General features: G+C 45.0%; 1 protein-coding gene across 1 annotated transcript; it reads right to left on the bottom strand.

Moving 5' to 3' along the window:
- Positions 1–1,645: 1,645 nt before the first annotated feature.
- On the bottom strand, positions 1,646–19,890 carry LDHB (lactate dehydrogenase B). The gene is made up of 8 exons (XM_083365317.1): positions 19,635–19,890; positions 10,158–10,289; positions 8,622–8,739; positions 7,156–7,329; positions 5,886–6,059; positions 4,720–4,837; positions 3,553–3,676; positions 1,646–2,013 (listed from the first exon to the last, which is right to left on the bottom strand). Exons 2-8 carry the CDS (start codon positions 10,281–10,283, stop codon positions 1,846–1,848), a joined length of 1,002 nt encoding a protein of 333 aa, XP_083221443.1. The 5' UTR covers positions 10,284–10,289; positions 19,635–19,890; the 3' UTR covers positions 1,646–1,845.
- Between the last annotated feature and the right edge of the window lie 2,451 nt (positions 19,891–22,341).

Raw genomic sequence — 22,341 nt, 5'->3', positions numbered from 1 at the left:
CAGGTAGTTTTGTATCAAGACATAATTCTATATAGTATTCTTCTGCCTTCCTAAAAAGCTGAAAGAAAACCTTAAGTCTGAGAATTCCACATTATTCGGTGCTTGCAGAAAAACTCCATTTCAGTGCCTAAGGACATCACAACACAAGACAACCCATTGCAGAAGTAAATGATCTGAGCCTTCTTTTCAGTTTCTCCCTTAATAAGCCTTTAGGAAAAGCATTTTCTAGTTCTGCCTTTTCATTTCATTTCTCCATCTGGGTTTGATTATTGACAATTCTCTTTTTTTCCATTCCTGCTTCTATGAATTAATTTGGCATTAAAGCAACTTCTCTTTGCGGGACTTTGCAGCACAATGGGAAAAAAATAGCTGCTAATTTATGATTCCCACAAAAAGATATATTACCATTTTTTCTATATCTCTATAATGACTCTTATGGGAATAAGCAGCCAATTTTCAGTAACAAGTCCTAAAAAAATTTGAAATCCTGATTCGTTTTGAGAATCCTAGGTCCCTGCAGCATTCTTAGCCAATACACTTAAGACAAAAAGCAAATTATCTGCTTGTATTATTAATCTTCGGAAAAGTAAGTTAGCACGAATGAGTCGTATCATGGAAGCTTTTAAATGAAAGGCAATAAATTAAATGTTGGGTTCCTGAAACGGTGATAACAGTCAACCCAAGGCTATTGATTACTAATATTAAGTTTCATCCTCCAAATGGAATTATACAGTATTTGAAGCTTAATTAATTGGAATTATCTGTAGGATGTCACAAATGTGGCTGTAATTGAGTATCTTTCTTTGCAATTGTTTTCTTCTCAGCAATGGAAAGTATCTAATAACTACAGATTCCTTGAAAAGTATGGTTTCATATTAACTTACTTTAAAGTTTATCCTTCATGAAATAGATGCGGTGTGGACATATGCATTGTGTTAAAGCCATAGCTTATCAGAAGAAATCACAAATATGTGCAGATACATATTCAGTTGATACTAAGCAAACCATAAACCAAGTAACTTCAAACTTGGCAACTTTAAGACTTGTGGACAACTCCCAGAATTCCTCAGCCAGCCAGGGCTGGCTAAGAATTCTGGGAGTTGAAGTCCACAAGTCTTAAAGTTGCCAAGTTTGAAAACCCCTGCCACACACTACGTTTTACTGTGTTGCAGAAGCCATTTTAGATCCCTTAGCATTCCTAGTCAATATATCTAAGATAAAAAAATCATCTTCTGGCATTACTAATCTTCTGAATAAAAAATTAAGTGGGAATCGGTCATATCCTGGCTGAAAATGTATTCGTATCCCGCTTTTATTATTATTAAAAATAAGGTAGTAAACATATCTAATCCTCCTTCCACCCTTCTCCACAACCCTGTAAGGTGGGCTGGGTTGAGTGTTGATTAGCCCAGTCACCCATGTGGATTTCATGCCTAAGGAGGGACTAGAATTCACAATCTCCTGGTGATTGGCTCAAGGTCACCTAGTCAGCTTTCATGCGTAAGGCAGGACTAGAACTCACCAGCTCCTGGTAATTGGACCAAAGTCACCCAATCAGCTTTTATGCCTAAGGTGGGACTTAAGACTGCTTGAAATAAGCAAAAACGAACTAGATATTTTAAAAAAAATGAAAACGAAACAAGAATGGGAGCACACACAAAAGAGCTGGTTTTATTTGTTCGGAAGGTCTGCACTGACAACAATGTGGGTCTTAACTGTGGTGGAGGAAAGCCGATACCCTTTCGAGGTGTTTTACTGGAAGCTCAGCTATGGAGTTAACACGAACTTGTTGGCTTAACACTGCTTGTCTTCTTAGTTATGGGGAAGGAGAGCATCTCCAAGTGCCTACAGATCTTTAAGGTCCTTCTGGACATTCCACAACGTAGTGGCGCTGTTCTGGAGTTGAGCCACCTCGTTATCCTTCAGCTTTTGATTGATCACGCTGGTCAACCCTACAGATCCCAGCACGCAAGGCAGGCTCAGAAACACTTCATTTTCAATGCCATACATACCCTGCAACAAAAGATAAAGAGAATTAGAAAAGCCTCCTTTCTCAGAGCCTTACCGGGGTATGCAATCACTGTTGACTATGTAGATTGTGGCTACGTAGGGATTCTAGGCTGATCCCTCTTTTAACTCCACTCCCCGGATCTGTCATTCCTCCTATAGGCAACCTTGGCTCTTTTATGACTGGTGGACTTCAACTCCCAGAATTCCTCAGCCAGCATGGCTCAGCATGGAAACCTCTCCCTTTCCCCTCAGCATGGCTGGCTCAAGAATTCTGGGAGTTGAAGTCCACGAGTCCTAAAAGAGCCAAGGTTGCCTACCCTTGTCCCATACTGATGTTAATCATGGGGTACACGTGACCAAACGCTTAGCAACCATTTTAAGTTGTGATAGGCCCTCAAAAGACCCATCCCAATGATGTGACCATCCTGTTGGTGCTTGGCAGCTGGCTCACATTTACAGCCCTGCAGTCACATGCTCCTGATTTACAACAGTTTTGAAGGAAAAGGGTTGTTACTTCTGGTTGTTCAGCAAAAACTGGCCCACCGCAAACAATGGGTTTATGGCATTTGCTTAACGACTGCCGCAAAAAAAAAAAAGGTTGTATACACAGGTCCAACTACAGCGTGACTTACAGCTATAATTGCCAGGCTCAATTAGGGTTATAAGTCAAGGATCACCTATAATAAAACATGGCTGATGTTCCATAATTCTAATGTCAGTCTGCTCTAACAGGCAGAAGCAATAACTCTGAGGAACAGGAGAAAAGGCTGCGACCAAGAACAGGGTCAGATATAGGTTGTCCTCATCTTACAACAGTTCATTTAGGGACTGTTTGAAGTTACAACAGCACTGAAAAAAATGCGACTGATTGTTTTTCACACTTACGACCACTGCAGCATCTCTGTGGTCATGTGATTAAAATTCAGACACCGATTCACATTTATGACGGTTAGTGTCCCGGAGGTCAGGTGATCACTTTTTACCATCCTCTTGACAAGCAAAGTCAATGGGGAATCCAGATTCGCTTAACAACCATGTGACTAACTTAACAAGGTCGTAAAATGAGGAAATTCATTTGACGACTGTCTTGCTTAGCCAATTGCAGTTGTATGTCGAGGACTAACTGTAAAAAAAAAATCTGGGCCAGAATTGTAACCCAAATAAATGCCTTTAGTCAAGCTCCTCCTGAGCTTGGCAGGAAGCACGGTCAGCACTGGCGAGTTTGTTACTATGACCTTACAATGAAAGTAGTGACTCTGGTTTCCTAGCCGGGTCTGCCTTAAAGGCTGAAACCCCTTTCCCCAATCCTAACACCTTTGTCTCAAGGAAAGTATATTTCACCTGAAACAGGGGTCTCCAAACATGGCGACTCTGTGGACTTCAACTCCCAGAATTCCCCAGCCAGCATGGCTGGCTGGGGAATTCTGGGATTTGAAGTCCACAAGTCTTAAAAGCTGCCATGTTTGGAGATCCCTGACCTAAAACCGAGAGAGAGAAGTGTATGAAGAATGGAAAATACCCCCATCTCACAACATTCCTTACCTTTACCATGGTAGACACTGGGTGGATTCGGCCAAGGTTCTTCAGAATGGTTTCTAGAAGATCAGCAACACTAAAGCCAATGGCCCAGTTGGTGTAGCCTTTCAGTTTGATCACTTCGTAAGCACTATTGGACGCAAAGAGGAAGTCTAGGTCAGCGTGGTCAACGGGAAACCAAAAGCTCTAAAACGGTTAGGCTGGAGAAGTATCTGACATAGTCCTCCTCAAGAGGAGACAAACAGCCAACGTCATTTTCAAGTAAGGAAAATTCAAACAAGGAAGCCAATGAAAGGGGAAATTGACCATCTACTATATTCTTCCCCGTTTTCCCACAACACGTGTTGGTCTATGGTTCGAAATACTCCACGTTATAGCCTTTGAATACTTCCTTTGGGAACTGGATTGGGGTAAACAATAACCTCAATCGAGGAACTGCCAAACAAGGTAACGGTAAACAGCCAACCCAAAGACTCATGCCAATCAACACTAACAAGCCACTAGACTAGAATATAAACAGAGCGCAAACAGAGTTGGATAATTCACCCCATCTGCCTTGTTCCAGCCATCTCGCCGACTCAGCCAGCTATTTTGCTGAGGCCAATTTGCAGCAGCCAATTCAATGCAGAATAACAAGAGAGGGACAAGTAGAATTGCAGCTCACTCCAGCCGTGAGGACTTTTAACTTGAGAAGGTTCAAACCTCAAGCAAGACGAGGCCCGCTGCAATTCACCTATCCCTCTCTCGAGTTACTAGCATTGATGATATTACCCAGTTTGGGTAATGAAATGTCTGCAAGAAAACTACCAAGCTCCAGAGAGCACCAAGGATCCCTGAAACCGAGAATTTCAGGTGCCAAAATAAGCTTGTTGGCTTATCCATGGGTATGTATGCAATAGTTTTTAAAAGTACCTGTGTATCCAGATGGATAAGCTGACCCTCAAAATTTTAATCGAAATACCACGAAAAACACACCACATACGCATAAGCTAGTTGTGAAAATTAAAACATAAAATTTTTTCAAGGATTGGCTTATACACAGGTAGCACACTTTTCAAGGTGTATTGGGAAAAAATTGAGACTCTGTTTATCCGCAGATGGGCAGGTTTAGACGCTATGTTCTGTCCATTATTTTCTTTTGTCTGTTGCTTCCATGACTTCATTGCACCATACCTCTCAACCACCTGTTTGTGCACTTTCTTCCACTCCTCCGGATCTTGATCAGTCCCCATTTGTGGGTTCAAATCCTGGAGACAAACACCTGCTACGTTGACCCCGCTCCAGATCGGTACTGAAAGGATTAAAGAAAATTTACTGCAATGTCATGGAAGTGATGAGTGTCTTTCTTATATTTCCAAATCATTACTGGAAGTTCTCCTATCTAATCAAAGATGGGACTTTGACTCTTAACTCCTGCCACTTTTTTTTTTACTTTTCCTGATATAGTCACACAAGATATCAGAATGAAAGTTCAGGAAGAAGTGACTCTGATCACAGTAGGAATTGGTTTTGCTACTGTAAAGAAAACCATTTGGCAGGCCGACTTCAATGCTTTCTAGACATTTTGGACTATAACTCCCAGGTAACACTTTATCCCGGCCCTCTCAATTCCTGCAAATAGATGGGGAAGAAATGGAGGTAGTGACAGATTTTATTTTCCTGGGCTCCAAGATCACCACAGACGGGGACTGCAGCCAAGAAATTAAAAGACGCTTGCTTCTGGGGACGAAAGCCATGGCAAATCTACACAGCACACTAAAAAGCAGAGACATCACCCTGCCAACAAAAGTGCGTATAGTCAAGGCTATGGTCTTCCCAGTTGCAATGTATGGCTGTGAAAGTTGGACCATAAGAAAGGCTGAGCGCCAAAGAATGGAGGCCTTTGAACTGTGGTGCTGGAGAAGACTCCTGCGAGTCCCTTGGACTGCAAGGCGATCAAACCGGTCAGTCCTAGAGGAGATCAACCCTGACTGCTCTTTAGAAGGCCAGATCCTGAAGCTAAAACTCAAATACTTTGGCCACCTAATGAGAAGGAAGGACTCACTGGAGAAGAGCCTAATGCTGGGAAAGGTTGAGGGCAAGAGAAGAAAGGGACGACAGAAAATGAGGTGGCTGGATGGAGTCACTGAAGCAGTAGGCGTGAGCTTAAATGGACTCCAGAAGACGGTAGAGGACAGGAAGGCCTGGAGGAACATTGTCCATGGGGTCGCGATGGGTCAGACATGACTTTGCAACTAACAACAACACTTTATCTGAATGATCCCTAGCAAGGGACTGGAGATGTTCACGCAGAACATCCGGGAGGCATCATGTTGCCTGCCAGGAGAAGGCCTACTCACCGCTGGAATCACCATGTTCACCCAAGACCCAACCGTGACAGCTGGAAGGATGGATGCCCAATTTTTCTGCCATCAAAAAGCGGAATCGAGCAGAATCAAGGTTACAACCGCTACCAATGACACGGTGCTTCGGCAGGCCACTAAGTTTCCACGTGACGTAGGTCAGGATGTCCACTGGAAAAGGGAAGACAAGACAGACGGACTGAAGGATGGATCCTCCAAGCATCTGGTTAAGATGGCGGCCTCGGGATTAAAAACTGCAGATCAGCTGACTTTGGCCAAGAATTGCACGCAACTCTGATCTTGGCCACTTTGCTTAGACACCATGGTTTCTGACTTAGTGCCACAGGCGAACCTAAAACTTTTGACTTCACAAAATGGGCAAAACAAATATGCAAATATAATAGTTCTTGACTTTCAACTTATTTAGTGACCCTTCAAAGTCACAATGGGACTGGAAAAAAAGTGGCTCTGGATTGCTCCTTGCATTTAAGACTTGTCACAGCATCCTGGTGCTCACGTGATCAAAATTTGGGCGCTTGCCCAGTGGTATTTATGATGATTGCAGCATCATGGGGGTCATATGAGCACCATCTTTCCCAGCCAACTTCCAACAAGCAATGGGAAAAGTGCTTAATGACTATGTGATCCACTTAAGTCAGGGGCCTTCAAACTTGGCCCTTTTATGACTTGTGGACTTCAACTTCCAGAATTTGCTGGCTGAGGAACTCTGGGAGTTGAAATCCACAAGTCTTAAAGTTGCCAAGTTTGAAGACCCTTAAGTGATTCACTTAACAACCATGGCCCAAAAGACTGTAAAGTTACATGCGAGCCACTTAACAGCTTCCTTGCTTAGCAATTGGAAATTCTTGTCACAATTGTGGCTGTAAGTCAAGGACTACTTGTTATCTGCCTGGTTGTGTAGTTACGACAACATGCATCACTATCTTTAACCAAAGTACTGCAAACCTAAATCTCTATTATTTATTGCTTATCTATTTTCTATTCTGCACAGAGAGATTCCAGGATAATATTTGTAAATGGGGAATAAACCTAAACATTTAATGCAGCGTATAGTGGCCTCTGCGCATACATACATATCCAAACTGGATTAAGGTATTAAAAATAATGCATATTTGTTTTATAACATGCTCCACTCTTAAGTTGGATGGTTTCATATATGGTTTCATATACCAGGGAGCTGAGCAATGTCTGGTTTCAAGCATCAGACTTTCGGTGGAATCGTCTTTGACCCCAAACCAACATTTACCTGGGTTTGACACCACCAGGATGATGCAATTGGGGCTGTATTTCACAACTTGGGGGATAATGAACTTGAAGACGTTGACGTTCCTCTGAACTAAATCAAGGCGGCTTTCTCCTTCTTGCTGGCGCACACCGGCGGTTACAACCACCACTTTTGAATTAGCGGTCACAGAATAATCTGGAGCAAAGGGAAGCAGAGGTGAAGTTACCCGAAGGATCATGATTGGTTTTCTCCAAACTTTTGCAGAGGGCAGAGATCCAGTCACCAAGAATCTTCCTTCTCTTCTTCAACAACACGAGCTGAAATTTTGTTTTGGATGGGTGACAAGGAAAGGAAGTAGTAATAAAGGAGAACATTTGCAGCTCAGGGTTGAAATGAGGGGTCCTCGATGCTCTCTGAGCTTGGCTGTTTTCCTGCAGATGTTTTGCTATCAATCAATCAGTCAATCAATTTATTATGGCCAAAGGCCAACACATAAATTATACATTCAAATAAAACTAAACTAAACAGAACCAACACAAGAGGACATAGCAATATATTACAATTAATGATGTAATCAATGGGCGACCAAGGTCTGCCTAGTTTTACAGACAGTATAGCAAAAACTAGTTAGCTTCAGAAAAACAATCATACCGACCTGACAATCAAAGTACATTGAGTATAGTCTAATGCTGGATAAAACACGTAATAAAATGAATTATTTGGAGTTAATCTATGCTGATCTGGGTTCTGATTGCTGATGGACAGGTGCTTGGGCCTTTTTTGTTCCTTCTTGGGCTGGTTCTCTTTTGCATAATCTATAGATGTTGCTAATGTCTATACCTCTTGTCAACGCTGCTAACATCAGATGTTTTTGCTTTGACAACAGATGGGAGATGCAACCATTTTCTTCATGTTTTACTCTTAAGAGTTAGTTAGATGATGCTGGGGGGGGGAGGAATGTGCATGAGAGTTTAGCTAGACATAACAATACTGAACCTAGTGTGAGAACCAAGGTTATTGAAATAAAAGAGATGATAAAAATTGAGGAGCGGGAGAACTGGAAGGGAAGCCTGCATTTCAAACTAACTGGAGAATGTGGTTTATGACTGTTAATTGGGGGAGGGAATTGTGCTTTGATACTATGTGCTCAGGGGAGGGGAACTCAAGTTTTTGGCTTTGACTATGTTAGTGTCGATGCTATGCTGCTCCAATAAAGATTGTTTAAGGCAAACAATGCCTCAAAGTTCTTTGAAGAGTTTCATCTGTTGGAAGCATGACACCTCTATTGATGGCTAATTTGTCTGAGTGCCAGGCTTCCAGAAATTCTCTGGCATTTTTGGACTTGGCTTCGTCTAGGATGGTCACATATTCCCAATTGAAACTATGGTTAAGTCTATCGATACGCTGTGAAATTAAAGAGTTTTCATCATGTCTTCTGACGGCTCGTTGGTGTTCAAAGGGGGTGTGAGACACAATGCAAATCTTACCCTTGTCTGCTACAATCTTAGGTGTCTTCAGAAATAAGCTCCCATGTTGTAGATCCAGCATTTCTCCTTTCAGTTTGTCTTCCAGGACATCAACAAGAGCAAGTTCATCGCAGAGACCCTGCCATCAAGAAGAAACATGGCGCACAGTGAAGCATGAGGGCTGCAACCTTGGCACGCTTTGTGTATTAACAAAACAGAGGTCCATCTCATCATGGAAGTGATCGATCCAGCTTAAGCAAGCCTTGATACCTTCTTGCATCACAGCAGATGCAAATCTAGAACAAGCTTCTCAGCCAGGAATGGATCATGCGTGGCCTTCAAAACTTGTTCTTGTATCATTAAAAAAAAATCAAATTTATTAGTGGCCATCACCTTATCTGTTTTGAGCTGGATTCTGATGCTAATAGAGCTAGACCTAGTTAGTCAATGGACAGGAGACCAGGAGGACATTTTCAAGCTGTAAGACAATCAAAAATTCTGGAAGAAGGGAATCATAAACCATCTTTTCTATTGCCAAAAACCCCTGCATGGCTGTATTACAAAGTCTCCAGCTGAGTGCAAGGGAGACCTTACCTTTACAGCTACTGTATTATCATCTTTCTTTGCTAGACCAATTCATCTCACTTCTCAACTTATGACCATCTGCTTAACGGCGGTTTGAAGTTACACAGCCTTGGAAAACAATGACTTCTGAGCTGCCCTTGAAGTTACAAACATGGCAAAACCCCTGTTTCATGTGATCACAATCTGGGTGCCTGGCTCACATTTACGACGATTGCAGGATCTTGTGGTGATGCGACGGTGATTTGAAAACCTTCCCAGCCGGTTTCTGGCAAGCCAAGTCAACGGAGGAAGTTGGATTCATTTAACAACTAGGTGATTCACTTAGCAGCCCCAGATTTGCTTAATGACTGAAATAATTTTTTTTGTAAAATTGGATTCAGCCATGTGTTGACTTGATTGATGACTATCTCGCTTAGTGACCAAAATTCAGGCTTCAATTGCGGCTGTACGTCACGGAGTGCCTATGCAACAATTTGTGGCCAATGTTTGAGATCACAATTGAGGCCAACATTTCTGTTGCTAAGCGAGACATTTGATAAGTGAAATTTACCCCATTTTATAGCCTGTCTTGCCACAGTTGTTAAGTGAATCACTGCAGTTGTTAAGTTAGTAACGCGGTTGTTAAGTGAATCTGGCTTCCCCCACTGACTTTGCTTGTAAAGGGGGATCACATGATCCTAGGACACTGCAACCGTCATAAATATGAGTCAGCTGCCAAGCGTCTGAATTTTGATCAGGTGACCACGAGGATGCTGCAGTGATCTTAAGTGTTGAAAAACGGTCATAAGTCACTTTTTTCCCCAGTGCTGTGGTAATTTCAAACGGTCACTAAATGAACTGTTGTAGGTCGAGGACTACCTGTGCTTGATTGGAATTCAGCCTTTTTAAATACGGTATTGAATTGTCCACGCCATCTGGGCATCTTCTGCATGAAAGCCAGAACACATAAACATCTCCAATAGACATACGTACCTTTTCCAGGACACTGACAGCACAGGCCATCCCCACCTGACCGACCCCCACCACGGTGACCTTGTTGTTCGGTTGAGTGCTGGGCTGGGTAATTGGGGTAATCAGTTTGTCCTTGAGGGAAGCCATTGCTTTCTGCAAAAAGAGAGAGAGAGAGAGAAAAAAAACATGAAATGACCTCACCAGTTCAATGCCCTACTGAGGTGGAAAATTGCAATTGCCAAGATCAGGGGCAGGCAACCTTGGCTCTTTTATGACTCGTGGACTTCAACTCCCAGAATTCCTGAGCCAGCTATGCTGGCTCAGGAATTCTGGGAGTTGAAGTCCACGAGTCATAAAAGAGCTAAAGTTGTCTACCTCTGGCCAAGATATATTACCAGGATGGACTAGAATTTGATCCTCTTTAGACAGGGGTCTCCAAACTCGGCAACGTTAAGACCTATGGACTTCAACTCCCAGAATTCTGGAAGTTGAAGTCCATCAGTCTTAACGTTGAACGAGTTTGGATCATCCTACTCTTTAATCAACCTTTTTCTCCCAGTCAAGATTAGATAACCTTTATTAGATAATCTTTGTCATTTTTCCCCCTGAGGGCACAAATGGCACACATTGAAAATGAAATTTAGTTGCTTCCTCTCAAAGTGTACACATACACAACACACATTTAAAACACACTATATACACAACGTATGTATAGACCTACACCCTTACGTATAGAGCAATAGAAATCATAGTTCAATTTATCTGGGACAGGTCACAAAGTTGAGAAAGGATGAAATATCACTTACCCGTTAGCACTATTATTATCTTCAACAACATCAAAGGTAACTATGACTCATACTTCAATGAGAAGCTCAGGACAACGCAATTACTCTACCCACCAACCTTACTTGCTATTTATTCTTGGAAATCATAGCATTGCCAATGTCCATTGAAATCAACAAGTCAAACCCTATTCATTCCTCACTACCACCGAATGCTATTAATGTCTTCACAAGTGAAAAGGGTTTGTTTACTGTCCCTAACTCGACTTGAAAGATGGCCCTAAACCGAAGACATTTCTCTTCTCAAAAGAAAACAAGGGAGAATAAAGTAGGGCTTTGTTCTTTCCTGGCATTCTTCATGAGATCACAACAGTAAGAACACATTTTTTCAGTTACACCCACTCTCAAGAACTTCCAAGAAAACTTTGGGATAAACAGAAAGGCTGGGATCAGAGTGGGGAACAGACTAATCCTAGCAGATCCTCTTAGTGCAGGGGTCTTCAAACTTGGCCCTTTTATGACTTGTGGACTTCAACTCCCAGAATTCCTCAGCCAGCGTGCCTGGCTAAGGAATTTTGGGAGTTGAAGTCCACGAGTCATAAAAGGGCCAAGTTTGAAGACCCCTGTCTTAAGTGGGTTCCCACAAAGCAGCCATATTATGAATAGGCAGACCATTCATAATACACTTATATACCCCATTTTTCTGTTTAGGAGCAAAAGGTGGCCTCCATAACTCTCCTTCCCATTGGCTAAACCAGGGGTAGGCAATCTTGGCTCTTTTATGACTCGTGGACTTCAACTCCCAGAATTCCTGAGCCAGCATGGCTCAGCATGGAAATCTCTCCCTTTCAACTCAGCATGGCTGGCTCAGGAATTCTGGGAGTTGAAGTCCACAAGTCATAAAAGGGCCAAGTTTGAAGACCCCTGTCTTAGTGGGTTCCCACAAAGCAGCTATATTATGAATAGGCAGGCCATTCATAATAGACTTATATACCCCATTTTTCTGTTTAGGAGCAAAAGGTGGCCCCCATAACTCTCCTTCCCATCGGCTAAACCAGGGGTAGGCAACCTTGTCTCTTTTATGACTCGTGGACTTCAACTCCCAGAATTCCTCAGCCAGCAGGGCTCAGCGTGGAAATCTCTCCCTTTCAACTCAGCATGGCTGGCTCAGGAATTCTGGGAGTTGAAGTGCACGAGTCACAAAAGAGACAAGGTTGCCTACCCCTGGTTTAGCTGATGGGAAGGAGAGTTATGGAGGCCACCTTTTGCTCCTAAACATAAAAATGGGGTATATAAGTGTATTATGAATGGCCTGCTTATTCAAAATATGGCTGCTTTGTGGGAACCCACTAAGATGGCTCTTCAAACTTGGCCCTTTTATGACTTGTGGACTTCAACTCCTCTGGGCTAAACCTATCTCCAGAAAACATAAACAGGTGTTCCCAAAGAATTGTGAACTTAACACAGATGGCCGATTCAACAGTATTTTGACCAATTTTAGTCAAATTGTACACTTCTGAATCAAAACAACTTAGGGCCTAAATAGTGATTCTTTTATTATATATCCCAAATGCCAGCACAGGGTATTCCTAAGCAGCTTGTTCAACTCAGCTACTTCATGTCAAGGGTGCTTGTTGATGCTTAAAGGGAATCCTTTCATGAATATCTCAGATGCTAATGTCGTAAACTTTTCCCTTCCTCGTATATTCAATTCACCCCCTCCTAAAGACCAAGGTCTACTATTTCTGTTAAGAGTTACGTTCCAATTTCTAGATGGCACTCTTTCGATTTTTCCTCTTCATCAAAACCTTGTAACTTAGATGAGGTTAAAAAGAGAATGATGGCCCCAAAGTCAGTGAACGGCTGGACTCCAATCTTTGCCAAACCTCTTAAATCACCTTATCACATACCAAACTCCGGAAAATAACACAAGCATTTAACTACCTCCCATTTGGACAAGGCAATCACTGAAATGCAATCAATGCGGAACACCAAACGTTCCTGAAAATTAATACTACAAACTCCATTCGGTTGAAGAAAGCGAGATACAATATTCTGCAGGTAGGTCAGTGACTGCCCACCTAAGACCAAAGATCAAAGCACGCGTGCAGAGATGAAGAATCGTAAAACGAACAGGCAGAACTTTGCACACATGAACTGGAATAATCCCCAGAGGTTGTTTTTTTATAATACCATCTGCATTTTACTGATAATGAGGACAAAAATAGCTCTGGATGCTTCGGTAGACCCAAAAGATACTGTTAGATTGACTTTCAAATCAGTGGTAGCTTTCCAAGCCCAACATTCCAGAGGAAAGTTGGGCGGCCTCTGACAAGCTGCAAATCGGAGGTTGTCTCGACTGCCGGCCCATTCCTTGGCAGGGCGAGGCCGCAGCGCTCGGCCTTTAGTCGGGGCTGCTGGCATGGTAGCGGGCGGGAACGCCGCTTTGCAGGATGGAGGTACTTGCAAATCCTGCCCCAGCTATGGCGAGGAGCAGCAGCTGCATCTGTGCCCTCGGGCTGAGAAGGAACCGGAGGGGTGAGGTGGCTGGGCTGCCTTCTGGCCCGCTTGGATTTGGGATTTTCCTTTCATTGGGGGTGTATGGCCTGACCCTGGCCGAAATGCAAAGCTCTCTCTAAGCAAGGACTGGGAGGCTAAAGGCCTCTTATCTCTGTGGCCATGCAGTTCTGAAATCGATGGGCTGCTGATGGGGAGGAGAATCAAAATAGGGCAAAACAAGCGTAGTCCACCATGGTTTATTGATTGCACAGTTTTCCTCGGGTTTTCCTATCCCTTCCTGGGCTACTAAAATCACATCGGCAAGGTCTGTGCTGAACACCTGGCTGCACACTACTCAACCGGATTTTAGCCCTTTGTGCAATCCCAGGCCACATTCTGGCCAACTTTGAAAACGGATCCTACTAACAATTAAACACTGTACCCCACGCTTGGAATACAAGAAAGCATCCAAAGTCGATCTTGATGGAAGATGTTGGAGAGGACTGGGCCCAAGACTGAACTTTGAGGTAACCCCACTGAATGACCTTTCGTTCCGGAAGGAACTGGAGGAAAGCAGAAGATCCAGCTAAGGGGGATCCTTGCTTAACTCACAGGGACAACAGAGAGCCCTACATACTGCAGGTAAACAAGGGTGCAAGTAATCCTCGACTTACAACAGATCATTTAGTGACCATTCAAAGTGACTTACGACCATTTTTCACATGTAACGACCATTGCAGCATGCCTGTGGTCACGTGATCAGAATTGGCAACCGGTTCATATTTATGACCGTTGCCGTGTCCCGGGGTCATGTGTTCCCCTTTCTGCAACCTTCTGACAAGCAAAGTCAATGGGGTAAGCCGGATTCACTCAATAACCATGTTACTAATTTAACAACTGCAGTGATTTATTCCACAACAGTGGCAAGAAAGGTCATAAAATGACCTCACTTAACAACTGTCTCGCTTAGCAACAGAAATTTGGAGATCAATTGTGGCTGTAAGTCCACAATGGGGGTGGGGTTGGTTATTATTATCATTTTTCTTTCTTTTATATTGTGTTTTTATTTCCTGTAAGCTGCCTTGAGTTGCCATGTGCGAATAGGTGGCAATATAAAATTTCCAAATAAATAAAGTCGAGGGTTATCAGTATATTCTCTGGATGCTAATACACGCTCATAATGTTCGCCAAGAAAACAATCACTTGGTTGACCTTTTGCAACTATAACAGACCCTCCCCAAAGCTACTTATGACCCAATTTTGAAGTTACAATGGCTGCCCACCCTGAGATCACGTGATCACATTTGGGTGCTTAGCAACCAGCTGACTTTTACAGCCTTTTACAGCGTCCTGGGGTTACGTAACTGTAACTGTAATTACATAACTAATTTTCAATTTTCATTTTTATTTTTTACCATTACATTAACGGTTTCTGGCAAAAAAATAAATAAATAGCAAACGAAGCAAAATGGATACTTTTAACAACCATGGTGTTTGTTTATGTCCATCACAAAAACTGTGGTAAAATTGAGGCTGGTCATGTGATGACCCACTTAATGACCATAACAGCTTACGGCTGTAAGTCGAGGACTACCTGTGTCTTGCTCACGGTGTGATCTGACTGACCTGCATTCCCCTATGTTGAATGGTTTTGGCTGAAGATTGATTTTCGCCCATTTATCAAAATTGTGTTGCCGTTGTCGAAATGGGGGCAAAGGAGGGCGGGGTGGTGGTGGAACTCTCCCACTTACCTTTTGTTCAGCACTCCAAGATGGAGGCCACCGGTTGAAGCCGTCGTCGGAGGAGGAGGACCCCACAGAGTAACAAACAACAAAGAATGTGAAGTCGCTCATAGTGAACTTCTACTGTCTTACAGCAAGCACAACAGACAGGCAACACAGAACTGACATGGTCGCTGCCTCAAAAGGCTTACAATCTACAACAACAGACAAAACAGGAATGGGGAAAGGAAGGGGGAAGGGGAGAAGTCAAGGCCCCATACCTGCAGTTCAGTTGCAGTTAGTAGAAAGCAACAATTGGGGTTTCTTTGCTCCAAGTTGGACTGTGCAGCGTGTTTTTCCAAACTTGGCAACTTCAAGAGGGGTGGGCTTCAATTTTGACTGAAATGCACCCCTCTTGAAGGTGCTGTGTTTGTGTAGAGAATCAGTGGCAGAACCCGGGAGTGGAGTTAAGAGAGGGCTCAGCCTAGAATTCCCTACGTAGTCACAAGTGCACAAAGCCCCACCCCCAAATGCTGTTGACTCTTTATCTAACTCCAAGCACATGCCGCTAAGTGTGCGTAAGCACGATTAGCAATGATTCAGATTAATTGGATCTTCGACGTAGACCTTGTCTGTTGGGTTTGAGAGTTAGAAAAACATTGCTTTAAAAGTGTCACACTCCAATTGTGCCAAGTTCTGAGATGTGCCATCAGCTGGGGCAAAGTATTTATTTATTTATTTATTTGTTTTTATATACCGCCCTTCTCCCGAAGGACTCGGGGCGGTGTACAGAGCAAGGTAAGTATATAGTAAAACAATAGTAAAACAAATGAAACCCCAAAATCTATCAGGCCAGGCCGGCTTGCTGGAATAGGTAGGTATGATGGATGGATGAGTAATACAATATAATTTAGTTTTTGATGGCTAGGATCCAGCCCACGTGGCTTTGAAACTATGGTTCCACGCTTAAGGTCAATGCTTTCTTCATGGCTAACCGGCAGGATTCTCAGGGTTAAATGTGAATTGCTCCTGTGAACAAAGATGGGTGGTGCAAACCCTAGCCCTGACCCAAGCAGCCGAGGGGTAGGCAACCTTGGCTTTTTTATGACTCATGGACTTCAACTCCCAGAATTCCTGAGCCAGCATGACTCAGCTTGGAAACTCTCCTTTTCCACTCAGCATGGCTGGCTGAGGAATTCTGGGAGTTGAAGTCCACGAGTCATAAAAGAGCCAAGATTGCCTACCCCACTAATCAAGCTGAATTTGGAGGCACACACAAAACTCAATTTTCTGGGACCTTCCAGAGTCCCTCACAAGGACAGGGCTTTTTGTCATTTTTCAAGCTATCCCAATTAAGGTAGCTAAGGTATCCCTGCTACAGGTGATCCTCGACTTACGACCACAACCGAGCCCAAAATTTCCATTGCTTAAGCAAGACAGTTGCTAAGTGACTTTTGCCCCATTTCACAGCCTTTCCTGCCAGTTGTCAAAGTGAATCGGAGCCGTTGTAAAGTTGATAACATGGTTGTTAAGTGAATCTGATTTCCCCAGTTGATTTTGCTTGTCAGAAATTCGCAAAAGGAGATCACATGACCCCCCCTCCCCCGGGACGCTGCAACTGTCATAAATAGCAGCACATGCCCGTTGCCAAGCACATGAATTTTGAGCACCTGATGATCAGGATGTTGCAAGGATTTGTGTGAAAAGCGGTCAGAAGTCATTTTTTTCAATGCCGTTGTGACTTTGGTCACTAAACGAACTGTTGTAAATCAAGGATTGCACCTGTACCAAGCTACCCTTCTCTCACCAGTTGGTCAATCCCACTGGGCCCCTTGTGTTTTAATGAAGCTAAACTGGGACAAATGAGTAGAGGACAAGTTCTACATTTTCTGCTTCAGACCTCAACATGTAGGAACTAGCACCTTAACTTACGACTTGCCTGTTTAGTAACCATTCAAAATTACAACAGACCTCCCCACCAAAAAACTACTTATGATCCTGGTCGTGCGACTGCATTTTAGGCACAGAGTCCACCTTTTCAGCAGTGCAGCACCCCAAGTCATGTGACTGAAATTTACAATATTTTTTTGTGTGTGTGTGGTGTTTTTCTCCTGGAAACCAAAGATAAAATCCCAGAGCAGGATTCGCTTCGGGACTGTGTCATTGCTTTACGCCGCAGCATTCGCTTAATGACCACTTAAAAACAAAAACAAAAAAAAAGGTTATAAAATTGAGATCCAGTCTCGTGACGGCCCACTTTCTGGCCATCCCAGCATAGGCACTCTTTTTAACTGCCAGGCTCCATTAGTCCAGCCATAACTCGAGGACTACCTGCCAGTGAATTCCCCTTAAGAGGCTACGTGACCCTTGGCACGGATCCTGACGCAGCAAACGCTGCAGAAACCTGGCCAGGCTTTCTGCCCCCATCTTGCCGCCTTTTTTTTTTTTTTTTTTAAAAAAAGCCCAAATTCTGCAAGATTTCCCCTCAGGCAGGATGTGCGGCTCACTCCGCCTGGGTGTGAAGCGGCCGATTCCGGTTTGTCGCAAGAGGCCAGCAAATATAATAAAAAGTGCGTAATTTGGTCCCGGGGGGTCACGTGCACCCAAATGACTCTGCAGCTTGCCTGCAAAAACGCATCAGAAAGAATCCGTCCTGCAAAAAGGGGAGGGGGGGGTTGAAGGGCAGCGAGCTCTCCATTTTAGTCATCCCCCCCCTCTTCCCCCCCCTGCAATTCCACGGGGACGGAAAAGCGAACATGCATTTCCCCATCCCAGGGGTCGGCAACCTCGGCTCTTTTATGACTCGTGGACTTCAACTCCCAGAATTCCTGAGCCAGCTATGCTGGCTCAGGAATTCTGGGAGTTGAAGTCCACGAGTCATAAAAGAGCCGAGGTTGCCGACCCCTGCCCCATCCCCTCTCTTGGAATTTTTTTTTTTTAAAAAAAAAAACCCTTCCCAGACCGCGCGTGTTCCTAGGCACGTCCCTCTCTTCCCCCTCCCCACCCCGCTCCGTGATTGACAGCTGCTTCCCCCAAGCCCTCCATTCAAGCCGAGATTATGACGCAACCGGTCCCCTCCCTCTCGCATCTTCCGAGGACCAAAGATCGGGCGCGCTTTCTTTCCCACCCGCCCCGCTTTAGGGACTCGAGAGCAGGGGGGTCTTCAAACTCGGCCCTTTGACGACTCGCGGACTTCACCTCCCAGAATTCCTCAGCCAGCCTGCCTGGCTGAGGGATTCTGGGAGTTGGAAGTCCACGAGTCGTCAAAGGGCCGAGTTTGAAGACCCCCCCCTGCTCAAGAGGAAGAAAGCGATCCGGGCAAAAGAACCCGGCTGGGTGTGGGGGGGATGGGGTGAGGGGGGCGATGTTGGGGTGCGGAAAACGTAAAATGATCCCCTCTAATCCTTCAGGAAGGGCCTTGGTGCCCCAAGAAAAAATGGGGAGGGGGGGGAAGATGGAGGCAAATTAGAGATGCATTGCAAAAAAACAACAACCCCAAACCCGTGTGTGTGGGGGGGGGCGATGTTGGGGTGCGGGAAAACGTAAAATGATCCCCTCTAATCCTTCAGGAAGGGCCTTTGTGCCCCAAGAAAAAATGGGGGGGGGAAAGATGGAGGCAAATTAGAGATGCATTGCAAAAAACAAACAACAACCCCAAAACCGTGTGTGGCGGGGGGGGTGTTGGCTCCATCCATCTTCCATTCTCTCTTTATTGCAGCCCTTTTATAAAGTTCCCCATTTTTAAAAAAATTTGCACGCATGCAAAGACACGAGACAACCCCAGGCCTGGGCGTGATTGAACCCAGGGACCTAGAGAATGAATGGGTGTGTGTGTGTGTGTGTGTGTGTGTGTGTGTGTGTGTGTGTGTGTGAAAAAGAGATGCACCAAAGGAGAACTCGCCCCTCTCCCCAATTCCCCCCCCCATCCTCCAACCTGCTCCGAAGGCGGAGGGAGAGGGGGAAATAATACCTTTTCCCACGTCGTGCTGGAAGATGCCATCCTCCAACCTGCTCCCAAGGCATCTTCCAGCACAGCGTGGGAAAATATATAATAATAATAATAATAATAATAATAATAATAATAATAATAATAATAATAATAATAATAATAATAATAATAATAATAATAATAATTTTATTTATATGCCGCCCTTCTCCCGAAGGACTCAGGGCGGTGAACAGGGCAGACGTATAAAAATACAAAAATGCAAAAGTTAAAAAGAATTAAACATATGCCCAAGCTAAATACAGTAAATACATATATTAAAAATGACAATAAAAACCCAACCCATCCCCCCCCATCAGGCCAAGCCGGCTTGTTCAAATAAATGTGTCTTCAGATCGCGTCCCCCTCAACCCCCCCCCCACCAATATATTCGGAGCAGGCTGGAAGATGGGGGGGGGAAGGGGAGGGAAGGAATCCAAGACCTGCTAGAAAAAGAAATTGGGGAAGGGGAGAGAGAGAGAGAGATCCTATCCGACCCTCCGGGACTCACCTTTAGGCTGGCTTGCTTGCTCGGGGCCGGCTTAGCGACGGGATGGAAGGCAGAGCGCGGCGCGGGACAGCAGCCTGGAGGAGACGGAGGAGGAGGAGGAGGAAGGAAGGAAGGAGGCGAGGCGTCGGGTCAGGCCGGCAAGGGCAGGAAGAAAAGAAGCGGGAGGGGAGAGAAAAGACGGGGCGGATCCGGCGCCCGCCGGTCCTGCGCTCCTCGGGTTACGCTTTTGTGATTGGGAAGCCGAGCCTCGCCCGCCCCTTGGCTTCGCGCAATCCTCTTCAAGGACGCCGCGCAAGGGTGAGCCGCTTTCCCCTCCTCTTCCTCCCGGCGAGCCGCTCAGCATCGCTTGCCCGCCCGCCTTGCCCTTGCCCAGGGGTAGGCCACCTCGGCTCTTTTATGACTCATGGACTTCAACTCCCAGAATTCCTGAGCCAGCATGGCTGGCTCAGGAATTCTGGGAGTTGAAGTCCATGAGTCATAAAAAGAGCCGAGGTGGCCTACCCCTGCCCTTGCCGGACGGCCGGACGGCCTCTTGCCCGCCATCCTGGGCCGCCTGTTAAGCTCTCCCGGCCCGGCCCGGCCCAGTCAAAGGATCCGACCAGGCAGGCCGCTTGCTTGGCCGGCGCCTTGTCTGGGCTCCGTCTTGGTTCGGGCTGGTTCAGCTTTTCCCAAGGGCGCAGCCCTCCCAAGATGGCGGTGCTTCGCTTGAAAGCGATCCCCGGGTAGCCCTCGACTTCACAACCGAGCCCAAGTCGCTAAGCGAGACGTTCGTCAAGTGCCCGAGTCGCTAAGCGAGACGTTCGTCAAGTGCGTCGTTTTTGCCTCGTTTTAAGGACCTTCGGGGCAGGGGATCGCTGCGGTTGTTAAGGACCCAGGTTGTTTGGGGGCAATAAGCTGACTTTGTAATAATGCTGCTTGGGGTGTGTGTGTGTGTGTGTGAAAGCCCTAACAAGCAGGCATCTCCATAGAATGAAGGCTACTGCTAAGCTTGTAAGCCGCCCTGAGTCTTCGGAGAAGGGCGGGATATAAATGGAAATAAAAGAAAATAAATAAATAAGTCAGCAGCAACACGGTTGTTAAGTGAATCCGTTGTTAAGTGAATCCGGCGTCCCCCGTTGACTTTGCTTGTCAGAAGGTCGCAAAAGGGGGAAAATCCCGTGACGGCGACCGTCGTAAATAATAAATATGCCCCTTGCCCAGCGTCTGGATCTTTTTTTTTTTAATCGTGCGACCTTGGGGATGCTGCCGTGGTTTTAATTGTGAAAAATGGTCCTAAGTCTTTTTTTTTTCTTTCCAGTGCCATTGTAACTTTGAAGGGTCGCTAAATGAACTGTTGTAAATCAAGCACCAGCTTTACAAAAACTGAGATTAGGTATGTCTGTGGGGAATCTCGGTCATCCTGGCCAGCGTGGTTTCAAAGGTGCTTTTTCCAAAGGCAACTGGACTGTGGTGTTTCCCCCCCCCCCATCTTGAGGAAGAAGGCGTTTCACTTCTCATCCAAGAAGCTTCATCAGTTCCGACTGGATGGGGGGGGGGCGGAATGGAAGAATTTGTTCTGACAGGATCTTTGTGGTGGGGAAATGAAAGGATCCTATTTCTTTGCAGTCATCTGGGCAACGGCTCTCGGAGATACTGCTAAGGACTTCCGTCCACCCCCACCATCCAGTCAGAACTGATGAAGCTTCTTGGATGAGAAGCGAAACATCTTAATCAAGGAAAAAAACATAATCCAGTTGCCCTTTGAAAAAGCACCTTGGAAACTGAGATTATGAGGTTTCCGGGTTTTCTTTAGGGAAGTAGGTTAAAAGAATCCCTAAAGCAGTCTGGCAACTTTTAAGACCTGTGGATTTAAATAAGACCTGTGGATTAAAACTCCCAGAATTGGGACTTTAAATCCACATGGCTGGCTGGGGAATTCTGGGAGTTAAAAGTCCACAGGTCTTAAAGTTGCCCAGGTTGGACACCCAAGCTTTAAGGTGTGAAGTTTTTTCTTCTTCTTGTGGTATGGGAAGGCTTTGGGGTTTAAACTTTTGCAGCAATTTAGTTCCTTGGCGAAGGTGGGGGTGTAAACGATGTAACATATTTCTGTCTCAGCCTTGGGGAGGCAAGAAAGCTTTAAGGCTGTATAAGATGCCAGGCTGGTTTTGTTACAACAGGCAAGGATGACTTCCAGAGGTTGGCAACACGCAACATGTACCCACAGAGCTTACTTCCCCATCGTATTGCCCAAGGTACACTGATATGTATCTTCCCTAGCTGGCACTCCGCCTGGCCGTGCCCTTGTAAACAAGCCAACTTTTTGCAAATGTGGGCAGCAGAAGCAGCCAAGAGCCAGTTTGGGACAGTGATGAAGGTGCTGGCCTAGAAACTAGGAGATGATAAGTTCTAGTCCTGCCTTACGCATGAAAGTTGGCTGGGTGGCTTTGGGCCAATCACCAGGAGACTATGAGTTCTAGTCCTGCCTTGGGCATGAAACCTGACTGGATGACTTTGGGCCAATCACCAGGAGACTGTGAGTTCTAGTCTCACTTGAAACTTCCTGTAGTCCCACTTGAGGCATGAAAGTTAGCTGGGTGGCTTTGGGCAAATCACCAGGAGATTGTGAGTTCTAGTCCTACCTTGGGCATGAAACCTGACTGGATGACTTTGGGCCAATCACCAGGAGACTGTGAGTTCTAGTCTCACTTGAAACTTCCTGTAATCCTAC

This window comes from Vipera ursinii, assembly GCF_947247035.1.
Source record: "Vipera ursinii genome assembly, chromosome: 6".
Taxonomy (NCBI): domain Eukaryota; kingdom Metazoa; phylum Chordata; class Lepidosauria; order Squamata; family Viperidae; genus Vipera; species Vipera ursinii.
Note: the sequence above shows the minus strand (reverse complement) of the source record. Positions and strands in the feature narration are given on the sequence as shown.

Bases quoted from the DNA above. Each gene is read 5' to 3' on its own strand.
- LDHB (XM_083365317.1), bottom strand. From the start codon at position 10,283: ATGGCTTCCCTCAAGGACAAACTGATTACCCCAATTACCCAGCCCAGC. The intron at 8,740-10,157 runs GTACGTATGTCT...TCTTGATGGCAG, and splicing joins CTGTCAGTGTCCTGGAAAAG to GGTCTCTGCGATGAACTTGC. The intron at 2,014-3,552 runs GTAAGGAATGTT...CTTTTGTTGCAG, and splicing joins CAGTGTCTACCATGGTAAAG to GGTATGTATGGCATTGAAAA.